This window comes from Oncorhynchus keta, chromosome 25, assembly GCF_023373465.1.
Source record: "Oncorhynchus keta strain PuntledgeMale-10-30-2019 chromosome 25, Oket_V2, whole genome shotgun sequence".
Classification (NCBI taxonomy): domain Eukaryota; kingdom Metazoa; phylum Chordata; class Actinopteri; order Salmoniformes; family Salmonidae; genus Oncorhynchus; species Oncorhynchus keta.
Window position 1 is genome coordinate 20,793,840 of NC_068445.1, and position 17,918 is coordinate 20,811,757.

The 17,918-nt window shown below is 46.1% G+C and overlaps 1 protein-coding gene across 3 annotated transcripts in view; it reads right to left on the reverse strand.

Annotated features, from left to right (window-relative positions):
- Positions 1-17,918, reverse strand: part of LOC118358390 (oxysterol-binding protein 2-like) — a 98,953-nt gene that overhangs the window by 32,920 nt on the left and 48,115 nt on the right. The window contains exon 1 of one of the 3 annotated variants that reach the window (XM_052478855.1): positions 13,716-14,214. The exons of the other annotated variants lie outside the window; for them this stretch is intronic. Coding sequence (XP_052334815.1) covers positions 13,716-13,908 — 193 coding nt within the window. The 5' untranslated portion in view covers positions 13,909-14,214. Of the gene's footprint in view, positions 1-13,715; positions 14,215-17,918 lie in introns of those variants that run through there. 3 annotated transcript variants of the gene reach the window in all.

The window sequence follows — 17,918 nt, forward strand, 5'->3', positions numbered from 1 at the left end:
AATCAACTGTGGGAGCAATTATTAGGAAATGGAAGACATACAAGACCACTGATAATCTCCCTCGATCTGGGGCTCCACGCAAGATCTCACCCCGTGGGGTCAAAATGATCACAAGAATGGTGAGCAAAAATCCCAGAACCACACGGGGGGGACTTAGTGAATGACCTGCAGAGAGCTGGGACCAAAGTAACAAAGCCTACCATCTGTAACACACTACGCCGCCAGGGACTCAAATCCTGCAGTGCCAAACATGTCCCCCTGCTTAAGCCAGTACATGTCCAGGCCCGTCTGAAGTTTGCTAGAGAGCATTTGGATGATCCAGAAGAAGATTGGGAGAATGTCATATGGTCAGATGAAACCAAAATATAACTTTTTGGTAAAAACTCAACTCGTCGTGTTTGGAGGACAAAGAATGCTGAGTTGCATCCAAAGAACACCATACCTACTGTGAAGCATGGGGGTGGAAACATCATGCTTTGGGGCAGTTTTTCTGCAAAGGGACCAGGACGACTGATCCGTGTAAAGGAAAGAATGAATGGGGCCATGTATCGTGAGTTTTTGAGTGAAAACCTCCTTCCATCAGCAAGGTCATTGAAGATGAAACGTGGCTGGGTCTTTCAGCATGACAATTAATCCCAAACACATCACCCAGGCAACGAAGGAGTGGCTTCGTAAGAAGCATTTCAAGGTCCTGGAGTGGCCTAGCCAGTCTCCAGATCTCAACCCCATAGAAAATCTTTGGAGGGAGTTAAAAGTCCGTGTTGCCCAGCAACAGCCCCAAAACATCACTGCTCTAGAGGAGATCTGCATGGAGGAATGGGCCAAAATACCAGCAACAGTGTGTGAAAACCTTGTGAAGACTTACAGAAAATGTTTGACCTCTGTCATTGCAAACAAAGGGTATATAACAAAGTATTGAGATAAATAAGTATTTGGTCAATAACAAAAGTTTTCCACCATAATTTGCAAATAAATTGATTAAAATCCTACAATGTGATTTTCTTTTCTTTTCTAATTTTGTCTGTCATAGTTCAAGTGTACCTATGATGAAAATTACAGGCCTCTCATCTTTTTAAGTGGGAGAACTTGCACAATTGGTGGCATATATATATATATATACACATATATATACACATACATATATATACACATACACATATATATATATATATATATATATATATATATATATATATATACACACACACACACCTCTCTCTTAATGGCCCCTTTCCGGAGACCGGCACTGGTGAAACCCTCGGAAGCAGAACAAATGTATTTAAGCCGAGTCAGGGTATTTACATGAGGCAGTCTTCCATTCCACCAGTGGGCCCTTGTTTGCTCTGCCCTGCCCTGCCCTGCCCTGCTTTGCTCTGCTCTGCCCTGCTCTGCCCTGCTCTGCCCTGCTCTGCTCTGCTCTGCTCTGCCCTGCCCTGCTTTGCCCTGCTCTGCCCTGCTTTCCTTTGCCCTGCTCTGCCCTGCTTTCCTTTGCCCTGCTCTGCCCTGCTTTCCTTTGCCCTGCTCTGCTCTGCCCTGCCCTGCTCTGCCCTGCTCTGCTCTGCTTTGCTCTGCTCTGCCCTGCTTTGCTCTGCTCTGCCCTGCTCTGCTTTCCTTTGCCCTGCTCTGCTCTGCCCTGCTTTGCTCTGCTCTGCCCTGCTTTGCTCTGCTCTGCCCTGCTCTGCCCTGCTCTGCCCTGCTTTGCTTTGCCCTGCTTTGCCCTGCCCTGCCCTGCTTTGCCCTGCCCTGCTTTGCCCTGCCCTGCTTTGCCCTGCCCTGCTTTGCCCTGCCCTGCTTTGCCCTGCCCTGCCCTGCTTTGCCCTGCCCTGCTCTGCTTTGCTCTGCTCTGCCCTGCTCTGCTTTGCTTTGCCCTGCTTTGCCCTACCCTGCCCTGCCCTGCTCTGCTCTGCCCTGCTCTGCTCTGCCCTGCTCTGCTCTGCCCTGCTCTGCTTTGCTTTGCCCTGCTTTGCCCTGCCCTGCTTTGCCCTGCTTTGCCCTGCTCTGCTTTGCCCTGCCCTGCTTTGCCCTGCCCTGCTTTGCCCTGCCCTGCTTTGCCCTGCTCTGCTTTGCCCTGCTCTGCTTTGCCCTGCCCTGCTTTGCCCTGCCCTGCTTTGCCCTGCTCTGCTTTGCCCTGCCCTGCTTTGCCCTGCCCTGCTTTGCCCTGCCCTGCTTTGCCCTGCTCTGCTTTGCCCTGCTCTGCTCTGCTGCAGTGGTGACTGCAGGGCAGTGTGTCCGCAGTGGAGAGGTTACTCGGTACCACTCTGAACATACAGTATGAGAACAGTGTGTCAGCCTCTGTCCAAACATTACATAGACTCTTACTGGGACCAGAAATACCCCCCGGGTCAGGCACAGAACCAGATATAGCCCACATCCAGGCATTATGGCACATCCCCTGGGATCTGAGGGATTTCACATTGCAATGACCCTGGTGGTGGTCATACAAACATCAATGGTCAGTTTAATAAAGAGACCTCCCACACAACATACTGTATGACATGTGTGTTAGTCTGTTAGAGAGCAACCATATCTTGACCACGCGTTTCCACAAACAAAAACCCTTTAAATGTCAGGTCAGAACACATGATTTATTGAGGCAAATCAGGAAAAGTCTGACATTTGCTATAGTCCAGAAGTGGCATGGATCAAACTGATTCTTCGCCATTTTCTCAACCCAAGCTGCACAAAGTGACAGTGTATTTGTTGCATAATGCCAGCGGATCTTACTGTTATGGAAATTGGTATGAAGATGATACACACTATTATAAGGCTAACATAGCGCACTGGTAACAGAGAGACGTATGTGTGCAGTGGCAGTGGGTGCATGCACATGTGTGTGTGAGTTAAAAGCTATACACTTGAGTGTACAAAATCTTTTTTTAAATTATTATTTATTACAAAAAAACACAAGGAAGGGGTGACATTAAAGTATTAGAACATGATGCTGTAGTGTTTGTCCTTCAAGACACAATCAACATGTATCAGTCTTTCCGCAAAAGAGCCATCCTTGTGTGAGGGTGCGTGTGCATGATAGTGATATAAAATATGTCATAGTTTCCCTTTTCATGATCCCAATCTTGTGAAACCCAAACCTTCCACAGTTCCCCAATATCTGTCCCTCAACCATTCGAGACCCCTCCCACAGTCCCCCCCAGAAGAAGAAAAAAATGAAATGCAATGAATTCCATTCCCCACCCCCAAGAACCCCCCAATGCACCAACAGCGAAGAGAATGAACTAAAGAGAAAAAAGGAAAAGACAGACGTGTACAAAACATTAAGGACACCTGCTCTTTCCATGACAGACTGACCAGTTGAATCCAGGTGAAAGCTATGATCCCTTATTGATGTCACTTATTAAATCCACTTCAATCAGAGTCAAGGCTAGAAAACAGGTTAAAGAAGGATTTTTAAGCCTTTAGGCAATTGAGACATGGATTGTGTATGCCTGTCATTCAGAAGGTGAATGGGCAAGACAAAATATTTAAGTGCCTTTGAACGGGATAAGATAGTAGATGCCAAGCAAACCGGTTTGAGTCAAGAACTGCAAAGATGCTGGGTTTTTCAAACTCAACAGTTTTCCGTGTGTATCAAGAATGGTCCACCACCCAAAGGACATCCAGACAACTTGACACAGCTGTGGGAAGCATTGCAGTCAACATGGGCCAGCATCCCTGTGGGACGCTTTCGACACCTTGTAGGGTACACGCCCTGACAAATTTAGGCTGTTCTGAGGCAAAAGGGGGGCGAAAGGGTGTAAATCAATATTAGGAAGGTGTTCTTCATGTTTTGTACACTCAGTGTATATAGGAAGTAAAATTAATATTTTCACGAGTGCAACAGCAGACATTATTGTAGTCAGTTAAATAAAGGAGGTGAGGTATCATCACCCTCAACACTAGAGTGTTGGACACTGGAGCCTTGGAAACATGCCTCTACTGCTCTGGCAGGTTATTGAGTAGATGGGAGGGTCTTTCACATTTTCAAAAGGAATGTTGCTTCTCTTGAGGAGTGGGAGGTCATTGATTTAGCCTAGAATCTATCTAGAAGGATCAGGAAACCCACCATCACCCCAGGTCAGAGGACGACATGGAGAATCATTTTCTCACATTTTCACAAAGTCTCTCTGAAGAATGACAGTTACATTCAGATCCTTTTCACAGTCTTTCAGCTCTTCTTCGACCACCTTCATCCTCTTCACTTTCCATCTACTCTCGCATAGCTCTGCTGTATTCTTTCTTGCAGTCTCACTCTCCCTTCTTTAGACTATTCCTGCATACACATCTGTCTGCCTGTCCTCTTCTGTTATCCCTCTCCTCCTCCTGATCTTGATCTGTTATATCAGGGAGTAATCCTGTACAGCCTCTAGGGTGGTGGTTAGAATGTTCCAAGCATGACACTTGAATGTGAAAGTGTCAGTTTAGCAGCTAGCAAAGGAAGCTGTCAGAGGCCGTTCTACTTCCACATTCCCACTAGCAACATGCTAGCTCTTTCTCTGACCTCACAGAGGAAGTGACTAACACTACTGACAAACACATTTACAACATGTAGGCCTACATCGGTGACGACAAAAACCATCACATGCTGCACACACTACTGACAGCAAAGCCTGAAAGGCACTACTACCCATTTCCACTTCTACACAGGCATAGCAGAGTCATAAAGACAGCAGCACCAGGAGCAGTGAGAACCAGGCAGTGGAGTTTATTAAAGTGACTCATTCCCAGTCCCAGGCTAGCGGGCTGGAAGTCTGCGGACACTCTAGAGCCTCTAGAGGAGAGAAAAGAGAGGAGGGAGAGAGAGGTAAAACACAAGAAAGGGAAGACGAGGGCACTCACCATGTTTGCACCCTTGGGCCTCCATCTTCACCCAGTGGGTGGTGACCAGTAAGCAAGCACAACCAGCATAGACAGCCAGAGACTGACTGCTCTGACTAGGTGATGTAATGCGTGAGCGTGCTGAATGGCCACGCTGTGTGCAGGAGCACAGAGAGACAAAACTGTCCAGCCCGAGGAAAAGACAAAAGCAGGCAGAGCTTCTGTAGAGACAGTCCAGCCCTATAACAACAGAGATGGGAGCCCAGAATGACCCTCCCCATGACCATCTCCCAGACCTGGAATTGAATTATAATTAGAGCAGTTAGGCTCAGTTAGTGCAGGAGGCACCACAGAGAGAGAGGGGGAACAGTAGGACTGTTTGGCGAGGCACCGAGTGACTCACTGCCTACTATAGGATGTATACTAACTAGTAGTGGTCTATAGAATACATTAGGGTAGAGCAGAGACATATAGAGGAGAGGAAGCATGGCAGAGGCATCCCCCAGGATCATTAATATAGCCTCCAGAACCCAACTCTGCAACCCAAGAGGGGCTGCCCTATGCAACTCAACCCTCCAACACCATCCCATCCTCCTCTCTTTATGTAGCAGCAAGGTATGCCTTGGCATGGCTGCCACAACAGCAATGCCGCTCATCCTGATCCACAGTGTTCAAGTCATCCACATTCAGTTAACTGCCAAAATAATGGAAACACTTGAGTAAATAGGGATACAAAGTATATTGAAAGCAGGTGCTTCCCCACAGGTGTGGTTTTGAGTTAATTAAGCAATTAACATTCCATCATGCTTAGGGTCATGTATAAAATGCTGGGTAGGCCATTATTTTGGGTACAATGCCCTCATCCATAGAGCACAAGTGCTCAATGAATGGTTTGGTCACTGAATGGTTTGATGAGCATGAAAACAATGTAAACCATATGCCATGGCCATCTCAGTCACCAGATCTCAACCTAATTAAACACTTATGGGAGATTCTGGAGCGACGCCTGAAACAGCATTTTACACAACCATTAACAATACACCAAATTATGGAATTTCTCGTGGAAGAATCCCAATGAGTTCCAGACACTTGTAGAATCTATGCCAAGGTGCATTGAAGCTGTTCTGGTGGCTCGTGGTGCCCAATGCCCTATTAAGACACTTTATGTCAGTGTTTCCTTTATTTTGGCAGTTACAGACTGAAATTACAGCTGCTTGAAGCAGGCAGGGTAACATCAGGACATCCCAAGATGAGAGGCCTAAGTGGGGCTGTAGGGAAGGAATAAATAGACCAGCAGGCAGGAACAGGATATGACCAGGGTATGATCAGACTGGGCTTAAACCGTTTATGAGGAGAAAATACATGTATTAAGTCTGTATTACATTTTAACTGTCCATGTTGCTATACAGATATCATTTTAGGCCAGGGCTACCGAAATTGTTGCTTTGCCGTGATTGGTTGTAGATTACTGATAGGCCTCTACTATTGGCTGACATAGCCTATATCACTCACAAAAGGAGGCGATGGAGAATGAGCTTGGGACAGGTGGGTTGAGGCAGGTAAGTTGGAACAGAAGTTTAGAGTGGAGGTAGAGGAACTCTGCAGCAAAGCCCTGCTCTCATTATTCACAACTCACTGCCAAGGAGTTCACCAGCCAAGTGATGGCACTTAAAACTAAACTGTCACATGCACCAAGGACTATGCCTATGTGTTTAAAGGATAATCTGCTTACAGCAGGTTGTCTGCATAACTAATTGCCATTCCAGCACCTCCGGGCCCCCGGCATGCAGTCTCTGAATCCATAACAGTCTAACCACCCTACCATCATCAGTACACTCACCTCACAGCTAATGGGGAGGCTGTCTTCTGTGAACAGAAACACTGGTTTCATGGGGTGAAATCACAGAGGGGAGAAGTATTGCTATTCTTTGTCTAATAAGAGCGAGGACATTAGGATGTGGAGAAACTAAAGCTGGGATGTTTTTAGCTATTACACAAAAGGGGACTTCGTTTGGTAGTGAGCCAGAGGTGAAGGAAAGTTGTCATGATCATCATCTATCAAACATACAGAGGAAATGAAATTAAATATAAAACAAAGGAAGTTCATTTCAAACAACATTAGATAGAACAGGATATGAGTGGCTGATCAGTGAACCAATCAGAAATACAAGACACATGGCTAGCAGCCCCAGGGTACACAGAGCGTTGTGTGGGGGGGGGACTTAATGGTAATCTTATGCAGGTAATGGTGCAGTGTACTGCTACACTCAGTGTCCGTGCTCAGCCCTCCCACCCCTCAGAATGCACAGGACAACGGATGTGACGGGATGGCTCCCCTTAGCAAGGTCGACGACACAGAGCGAGAGAGTCGATTACCACATGAGTCACGACTCAAGGGCGGCGTGTCATCCTCCTCCCTACACCTCAGAAAACACCTATTACACAGAGACCAATAGAAAACTGAGACTCCCTCTACTGCTCTGATTTTATGCCTAAATTTCAGCCAATCTTGATGTCTATGATCTTCCTGTAAAAAAAACAGTCATTACACGTCAAGTAAACCCACAACTAAATGTCCAACCTTCCACATCCTTCTTAGCATGCAAACTGCTAATTTCTCACATGTCTGGTCTGACAGAGAGCAAGAAAGAAATAAGAAAGAAAGACAGAGAAAGATGGTTGAGTAATTAGGAGAGCAGTGCAGTACTACTAAACTGACAGACCCCGTCTCCAGCTCTCCTGAGGATGTGCTGTCAGATCAGTGGTCTGGTTCAGGGTACATCCACTAGCATGGAGATCTGATCTACCCCAGGAGCACGCATGGAGTCATGCAGGAAGCCTGTCTCTGTGTGTTAACACTGACATTCACACACCAAACAGAACAAACACACCAAACAGAGGGAAGACGGCTGTACTTTAGTCTCTGGGTAGCGTAGACATAGAATGATGGGATAATGATGAGGTAATAATGAGATAATTATTAACAGTTCATTATAATAAATAATGTGAAGAATCACATCCTCACTGCATAAATCATATAATGGCTAATATGTTTATGAGATACAGTACCAAATACCATTTTAAGTGACCCTAATCAGTAATCAATGCATTGTTTTGCAGAGAACCCATTACAATTAGTGGCAGGAGCGTTGGGTCAGTAACCAAAAGGTCGCTGGTTCGAGCTGACAAGCTGAAAATCTGTCAATGTGCCATTGAGCAAGGCACTTAACACTAATTGCTCTTGTAAGTCAATCTGGATAAGAGCTTATGCTAAATTATTAAAATGTAAAAATGCAAATAATCGCACTTCAGACATCCTATCAGATCCCTCTCCACTCAGCTCCATATATAGCATATTCCAAGTACAGACTCAAGCTATTCTTCCTCATCCAGCTCAGCTCACATCCCAAACCACACGCACACCTGAGGTTAAAGGAGGCCATAGATGGAGAAATGGTGCATTGGTAGGTAATGCATAACTACCCATGAGATCTGGAGAGTAGGTTATATTTAGTAGTACCGACGGACTAGTATGTACTTGCGTGCTTTTAGAGTCGTCAGATTCATCAAGGAGAAGAGACACAGGGAGTTAGAGCGAGAGCGAGAGCGAGAGCGAGATAGAGATAGAGATAGAGATAGAGAGAGAGAGAGAGTGAGAGGATAGAGGAGTGGGAGGATAGAGGGGAGAGGGGAGAGAGGATAGAGGGTAGAGAGGATAGAGGGGAGAGAGGATAGAGGAGAGAGGGGAGAGAGGATAGAGGAGAGAGGATAGAGGATAGAGGAGTGTGATAGAGAGAGAGTTAGAGTGAGAGGATAGAGAGGAGAGAGGATAGAGGGGAGAGAGGAGAGAGGATAGAGGATAGAGGAGAGAGAGGATAGAGGATAGAGAGGATAGAGGAGAGAGAGGATAGAGAGGATAGAGGAGAGAGGGGAGAGAGGATAGAGGATAGAGGAGAGAGGGGAGAGAGGATAGAGGATAGAGGGGAGAGAGGATAGAGGAGAGAGGGGAGAGAGGATAGAGGAGAGAGGGGAGAGAGGATAGAGGAGAGAGGGGAGAGAGGATAGAGGATAGAGAGGATAGAGGATAGAGGGGAGAGAGGATAGAGGAGAGAGGATAGAAGATAGAGGAGTGTGATAGAGAGAGAGTTAGAGTGAGAGGATAGAGAGGAGAGAGGATAGAGGGGAGAGAGGATAGAGGATAGAGGGGAGAGAGGATAGAGGATAGAGGATAGAGGAGAGAGAGGATAGAGGAGAGAGGGGAGAGAGGATAGAGGGGAGAGAGGATAGAGGGGAGAGAGGATAGAGGGGAGAGAGGATAGAGGGGAGAGAGGATAGAGAGGATAGAGGGGAGGATAGAGAGGATAGAGGAGAGAGGGGAGAGAGGAGAGAGGATAGAGGAGAGAGGGGAGAGAGGATAGAGGAGAGAGGGGAGAGAGGATAGAGGAGAGAGGGGAGAGAGGATAGAGGGGAGAGAGGATAGAGGAGAGAGAGAGGATAGAGGAGAGAGGATAGAGAGGATAGAGGAGAGAGGATAGAGGAGAGAGGGGAGAGAGGATAGAGGGGAGAGAGGATAGAGAAGAGAGAGGATAGAGGATAGAGGGGAGAGAGGATAGAGGAGAGAGGGGAGAGAGGATAGAGGGGAGAGAGGATAGAGGATAGAGAGGATAGAGGAGAGAGAGGATAGAGGAGAGAGGGGAGAGAGGATAGAGGGGAGAGAGGAAAGAGGACAGAGGGGAGAGAGTGTGTGAGCGGTGTGTCCTGGGCCAGGAGAGGGAGGAGAGTGTAATCCTGAGTGGTAATTGCTAACTGGCTGCTGGGCTCCCCTGAGATGCATCAAGTGAAGACAAATGGAGGAGACGGCAGGTTAAACCCAGTAACACAGTGCCCGGCTCAAAGCAACAAAATTAGGAACTGTGCAGAGCAACCCATCACTGTCCCCCCAACCTCTGCAGTACACTTCTAGTAGAATATTGAACACAATATAAAAACAGACTGAGGGTTTGGTGAGTAAGGGGCAGCGTAACTCACATTTTAACCGGAAAGCAAAAGATCAGTTTTCAATGAAAACAAATGTAAAATGTAATCGTAAAAAAGTTCTGAAAGGGATCTGAAATAAATCCATATGAATATTTATTAGACAGAGGGGCAATATTCTATTTCCTGCCTGGCGTAGTATAGCAGGCTTTACAAGGAGGGGATATTTTAGAGAGCCAATATGTTGATCGATCCACAGCACATTCAGCTTCTGTCCCAAATGGCACCCTATACCCTATATAGTGCACTACTTTTGATCAATCAATCAATCAATCAATTAAATGTATTTTTAAAAGTCCTTTTACATCAGGGCCCTTCAAGGGGAAATTTTCCTCTGCTCTCCCTCCCACTCTATACAGGCATGGACATTCATTTGTCCATGCCACTAAATGCAAATTCAGCACCTCAGTGGCACCTCCTCGTCCTTGTGAGAGGGCATGCTGGGAAGGGAAAGTGTGTGAGTCTGGCCTGGGAACCCACAGTGGTGCTGTAGGGTTCTGCTGCATGCATGATGACAGGGTTATTGAGAAATAGCAATTCAAGAGGCCAGAAGAAAAGTTCAACGACTGTAGATGACGGTCAGTTACACTGAAACTACATGGAGTTCTACATGGTTTCTGGTCACGGTTTTAGTGGGGCAAGGACCATACCAGTATCCTGATACTTGTTAGTATCGTGGCAAGGATTTAACTTCTTTAGGAAAACAGCCCTAATGTTGGAAACAAACATCATTATGTTGTCATTCAGAGTCACATTTCCTATCCAAGCTATAGCAGAATATTTTACATACAGCAGGTTTTTAAAGGACCAAGAGTTTAGTCTGCTTAGTGTTTTCAGTTATGCTACAGAAAACATCTTGCAATACTGGCAGGGGTGAAAGTAGATTTAATTTCTTACCAGTACGGCGTACCCCAACCCCAAGTATTTATTTTACCAGACCACCTTACTTTCAACCCTGGATACTGGTATCGTCACAGCCCTAGTAAGCAGCCTCGGCTTGTGTAAACCGGAACAGCTCATAGGAGCAGGAGACTCTAGACAAGATGCTAGTCTATCGCAGGGCCTTAACACCAATCTACCTCCTTAATGCTGAGTCTATCTCAGGGCCTTAACCCCAATCTACCTCCTTAATGCTGAGTCTATCGCAGGGCCTTAACCCCAATCTACCTCCTTAATGATGAGTCTAGTCTATCGCAGGGCCTTAACCCCAATCTACCTCCTTAATGCTGAGTCTATCGCAGGGCCTTAACCCCAATCTACCTCCTTAATGCTGAGTCTATCGCAGGGCCTTAACCCCAATCTACCTCCTTAATGCTGAGTCGATCGCAGGGCCTTAACCCCAATCTACCTCCTTAATGCTGAGTCTAGTCTATCGCAGGGCCTTAACCCCAATCTACCTCCTTAATGCTGAGTCTATCGCAGGGCCTTAACCCCAATCTACCTCCTTAATGCTGAGTCTAGTCTATCGCAGGGCCTTAACCCCAATCTACCTCCTTAATGCTGAGTCTAGTCTATCGCAGGGCCTTAACCCCAATCTACCTCCTTAATGCTGAGTCTATCGCAGGGCCTTAACCCCAATCTACCTCCTTAATGCTGAGTCTAGTCTATCGCAGGGCCTTAACCCCAATCTACCTCCTTAATGCTGAGTCTATCGCAGGGCCTTAACCCCAATCTACCTCCTTAATGCTGAGTCTAGTCTATCGCAGGGCCTTAACCCCAATCTACCTCCTTAATGCTGAGTCTATCGCAGGGCCTTAACCCCAATCTACCTCCTTAATGCTGAGTCTAGTCTATCGCAGGGCCTTAACCCCAATCTACCTCCTTAATGCTGAGTCTAGTCTATCGCAGGGCCTTAACCCCAATCTACCTCCTTAATGCTGAGTCTAGTATATCGCAGGGCCTTAACCCCAATCTACCTCCTTAATGCTGAGTGACAAGCAGAGACGCATCAGGTCCCATTTTTAGTCTTTGGGGGAAAAAAACGCTCTGTGTGTGTGTGTGTGTGTGTGTGTGTGTGTGTGTGTGTGTGTGTGTGTGTGTGTGTGTGTGTGTGTGTGTGTGTGTGTGTGTGTGTGTGTAGAGCAAAGATAGTACAGAAAGCCCAGGCAGAAGCACACAGCTGTCCTACTGAAACATCACTACCAGCTCCAGGGGGAGAGAGGGATAGAGAGGGGTAATGGAGGGTGGGAAAGGGGGATGGAGGGAAAGAGAGAAAACATGGTCATTGTGCAGTAGAATCTACGGCAGAGGTAGTTTGGCTACCCTGGTCCTGGAGTGCCGCAAGAGCTTCATGTTTTTGATTATTTTTTGATTATTTAAAAAAAAAAAATGTACCCCTTTTTTTCTCCCCAATTTCATGGTATCCAATTGTTGTAGTAGCTACTATCTTGTCTCATCGCTACAACTCCCGTACGGGCTCGGGAGAGACGAAGGTTGAAAGTCATGCATCCTCCGATACACAACCCAACCAGCCGTACTGCTTCTTAACACAGCGCGCATCCAACCTGGAAGCCAGCCGCATCAATGTGTCAGAGGGTACCTGCACCTGGCAAACTGGTTAGCACGCACTGCGCCCGGCCGGCCACAGGAGTCGCTAGTGCGCGATGAGACAAGGACATCAAGCCCTCCCTAACCCGGAAGACGCTAGGCCAATTGTGCGTCGCTCCACGGACCTCCCGGTCGCGGCCGGTTACGACAGAGCCTGGGCGCGAACCCAGGGACTCTGATGGCACAGCTGGCGCTGCAGTACAGCGCCCTTAACCACAGCGCCACCCGGGAGGCCCATGTTTTTGATTTAACTGACCTGGAAGACCAGGTGTGTTGAATTAGGCAATCATTGAACTGATCAATTAGCCTAGTTGGAACAAAATCCGGCAGTACCTGCGGCCCTCCAGGAACGGGATTGCCTACCCCTGGTTTACGGTATAAGAGACTGGCCAATCAAAGCACCAAATTATGACAATAAAAAATACAAACTTTAACTGACATAATTTCAACCACAGCTCAACTCACTCAACACACAAACTGTAAAGTACATGAATGGGTTCATCCCCATCACTTCACCTCACATACCATGCTTGGTTAGTTACACAGGCCTGCACCAACAGTCACACATGCCCACTCTGACACACAGCTGACATGGAGTTCCCCAAATAAAGTTCCAAACCAAAGAACCAAATGTAACCTTGGACTGATAAACTGCTGTTACAAATGTGTAATCCCATAACGGAAACATAATGTAAATCAATTGCATATTCACATGGTGATAAAGTAGACTAATTTCTTAAAATTGCACCCAGAAAATAAATATAAAGTAACCCAAAGTAGATTTATGCTGGTACAGTAACTATAGTGCAGTATCACACACTGCGTTGAACTGCATAAGTGTGGTCATCATCTCCATGACTCTGCGGAGGGGCTCTAGGACCCAGGGAGCCGCAAGAGCTAGCATCTTTACAATCCTCAATGTCATCATTATATATGGACTACTGCTACTATTAACACTCTACTCACATACTGTACATGCACAGACAACTACGGCATGCAGATATACACAGCTAGGGTCTAGCTAGCATGTGCAAGTTTCATAACTTCCAAGTGCAAACACAAAGTGAAGCAGCCGGAAGACAGAGGGAGTGAATGGGAGAGGGAGAGAGAGAGGAAGGGAGAGCAGGAAGAGAGGGAGGGAGGGAAAGGAGTGGGAGGGGAGGCTGCATCCCTATGAACGCACGTCCATCTCAACTCTGCTGCTGCTGTGGATGGTCCAAAGCACTAACACCGGCCAGGCTGCAGTCGGTCCCAAGCAGCACGGAACTGAGCCAAAAGCCAGAAAGCTATACAGAGAGATGGATGGATAAATGGATGGATACCTCCGAGGCATACGAGGTGGAGGAGGTGGCAGGCCGAAGTTTTCCTCCGGGGTGGTGTGAGAGGAGTGTGGAGGCTGTCTCCTCCTGAGGCTGAGCTGTAGCTGCTGTACTGACCCTGGTTCAGTTTATTGAGGCAGCCCGAGTTGCAGAAGGAGCGGACCGTCCCTGGTTCCCAGCAGCCCCGGCCCTTCATCCCCCTCTCTGTCCTCTCTGCTCTGCAGGCCCGGCGCTCCCCGAGACGCGACACTAGCCTGGGCCGCTACATCATCCTGGCGCGGGGGGGCGGAGGCAGCAGCGATTGTCCTTATTCAGCATTGCAGCGGGCACACACACTGCTCACACACACATTCACACGCCCGCACGCTATGACAAGGGAAGGGAAGCAGGCGCTCCCCTCTTGCATTCGTGTTCTCTCCCTCTCCTAGCTTCGGCTCTTCTTCTCTGAAACGCTCTCGCTGCACACACACTCAGAGCACAGCACATTTACAATTCTCCTCCACATGCTTCTCTCAATGCAGTGCAGAGTGGAAAGGAGGGAAGGAGGGAGGGAGGGCGAGGCAGAGAGGAGATAGATGACTGCCGGCTGCCGAGACCTATAGAACTTCGACCAGAATGCATTACTACTTCCCCACTGCCATAGCCCCCCTCCCTCCCGCTGCTTGCCTTCCCTGCTTGACGGCATAAATCAAGAGTTAACGGCTTCACTGCTGCACAGATTACAGTGAGCATTAGGGACAGTGCTTCACAGATCACCAAACTACCACGGTGTGCAGGTGTGTGATATGATACTGGTGTTAACCTCATGTGGAAACTACAGTCAAGGACATACAGGTCAAGCAATCTGTCATCTCTTTGCTGTCTTCAATAAAATATTTATCTACCGATCACCTCTCTGCTATTCTCTCTGTCTCTTTCCCACGACCAGTGAAGCTTTCCTGGAGAGACCAATAGTAGCGATCAGGCCACTGCGCAATTCTGACCCCCTCTAAAGGGGCAAGGTCAATACAGAGATGTGATAGCAGAGATATACTACTGTTACTGTGGCTCTTCTCCTCAGCAGCATGCACTGCTCTGCTGCACCCACAGCAGTGTTCAGAAGGGGGGAGGTGATCATTTTAATATGGCTGCCAAGGGTTCATGCAGTGTACTGCATTTGCATTCCAAGGTGACCTTGACCGCCCAAAGCTTTCTGCCTCCCTCTGTGTTGCGCTCGCACACGCACACACCTTGAGAAAGGGGAACAGTCTCTCACACACACATGTATTACCAACAATAACTAGGCTGTCCTCTGATCATATCCTCTGTTACCCTCTATAGGCTCATAACAGCAGCTAATGTCGTCGCTGTCCGAATGAGCGGATGTTAAGCGTTGCAATTCGCATACACATTGGAGCATGGCAACAGAGACAGTTTATTTATAGTGATCCACTTGAATTCTGCTCAAGCTGCTGCTGACTCCTCTGGGAAGGACACACCATGACGATGTGTTTGTATTATCGGCAGCTGTATGAGCTGTCATTAACCATGTCATGGTTCCAGGGGTGCAACTTTCATTGGGGACAGGGGTGGACATGTCCCCCCGACATTCTGAAATTGCATTTCTGTCATTGGAATGTAATACAAAATATGGCAAGAGTGTGCTTTAGGACCAGGCGGACGCCTCCGAGCAGTCGGGAAGACTATTTGGAGTGTTTATCCGACTGGATTTACAGTGGTTCTTTGTTTAAAAGTTATGTCGTACTGCAACACAGCTTGCGGGCTGCCGCAGAATTCTACGGCACGTTGTGTGTCAGCCATTGTTGCCATTAATGCTAGTTAGTGATAGTTTGACCACCAGAGGGCATCTTTGAGAAAACTTTTACATTTTTAATATTGGTTGTACTAGAGAAGTTAAAACCTTTTTTTATAAGAACATAGTATATGGGATTGATTAAGGAATGTAGCTTAATTCATTTGATTAATATTATGGTGTTTCTATTCCTAGAAAGAAAAGTATACATCTGACAGACAGCGCCTGATTCAGTAACACTAAACAAGGATTAGATGGAGGCAGATGTTATAGGAAGAGACTTGGATGTATAGCTGAGGGAAAGGTGGGAAGCATCTGGGAACCTACAGTACCTTTTATTTTGCAAGAAGAAAATAGGAGAATAAGAAAGAGAGAAAAAGTTGTGTTAACATAGGGGGGTGGGGGGTGACCGGTTGGGAGTAGGCTACTAAGTGACTGCGTGTGAAGAGCAATATAATCCTAACATTTCCACACCCTAATTGTAGTCTAGCCAATACCCAAACGGAGATTCAGTGAAAATAAAAATCTCATTGATTTATTAATACCATTCCCCATGCTCATCTCAGAGCAGCGCCAAACGGTGCTGAAATAGTTGCCCACACACGGGTAGGCTATTGCTTCAAATCCTATTATAACAATTGGATGAATTTGGGTGTTCCAATAAGCAACCATTTGTTGCCTTCTTTGTTGCCTTCATTAGCCTACTTTATTCTTAAAAGAACTCCAGCACAGAGAAGAGAAAGGAGCCTTAAATTAGTTTTTTAATTATTTAAACTAGGCAAGTCAGTTAACAAATTCTTATTTACAATGACGGCCTATACCGACCAAACACGGACGATGCAGGGTCAAATTGTGCGCCATGGGACTCCCAATCACGGCCCAATAAAGAGATTGAATTCACAAACTAATTTGACTGTTTTTCATATTGGCAATTAACCATAAACACAGCATCTACCGTGGTATTCCATTTCCAGCAAGATTATTCAAGCCATCAACTCACTGAGGGTTGAAGATGATGAGCGATCAGCAAAGGCCATCTGGAATCTGCTGGCATCAGCGTACAAGATCGCTCTAATCACAGTCAGAAAACAATTGAAGAAACTTGAGTGGATTTATGTAAAGGCTCTGTAAGAGATTATGTATATAAAACATTAACTGTGTGTTCTCTTGTTTTGTACTGTTCTGTAGTTTCAACCTAATGATTCGTCTGACAAACAAAGAACTTTGTGCGCCGCAAAACCAGTTTGTATTGAAGTATAAATTTTGTATGACTGACGCATTTAGTGAGCGGTCTAATGCTTTAATATTTAATCATTTCTGCCCTCTGAATTCATATTCATTATATAAATAGGCCCATGTGCACCTTCATCAGATGAACCGCAACATGTCGGCTAAAGCGATTAATTAATTTAATTAATTAATGCAACTGAAAGTTTTTAATATTGTGATAGTGAAGAGCAATATTATTTTATTTCCAAATAAAAATCTGATTGATTATCAAGACCAGTCCCTATGCTGTCATTCAGTGATATTTATTCCCATAGTAATTCGCTATGGAGCCATTAATATATTTAAAGTCCATTAACTCGGCAAGGGTCAACTGTCCTGCTGATAGTTGAAATAAACACCTGCATTTTGAAAAGGTATTTTTATTATTTTATTAACAAAAGCATAAAGATGTTGATGAAGAAATCCTGTAGAGTATATGGCTTACACAAGATTTTGCGGTTGCATGAGGTTTGTAGTTAGAAACGTAAAACTTTAGAGTACTTAATACATAGCAAATTGGGGGGATTATTTAAAAAAAGAATAATTCACACCTAGCGCAAGCTATCCTTTTGTAAAGGTTGAAGAGTCTATTGTCCTGCTAATAGCCCATTGTGGAAACGTTGTTTGCACCCATAGGTTTTAGAAGATCTCATACAACGGCTGTGTGCTACTCTCTTCACAGAACAGCACAAACTGGCCCTAACCAGAATAGAAAGAGGAGTGGGAGGCCCCAGTGCACAACTGAGCAAGATGACAACTACATTAGTGTGTCTAGTTTGAGAAACAGACGCCTCACAAGTCCTCAACTGGCAGCTTCATCAAATAGTACCTGCAAAACCACAGTCTCAACGTCAACAGTGAGGAGGCGACTCCGGGATGCTGGCCTTCCTTTCCTGTAGCGGTCATGAGAGCCAGTTTAATCATAGGACTTAATGGTTTTGTGACTGTACTTGAAGAAACGTAACTTTTAACAAAACACACCTGTTAATTGAAATACATTCCAGGTGACTGACTACCTTATGAAGCTGGTTGAGAGAATGCCAAGAGTGTGCAAAGCTGTCATCAAGGCAAAGGGTGGCTACTTTGAAGAATGTAAAATATATTTTGACACTTTTTTGGTTACTACATGATTCCATGTGTTATTT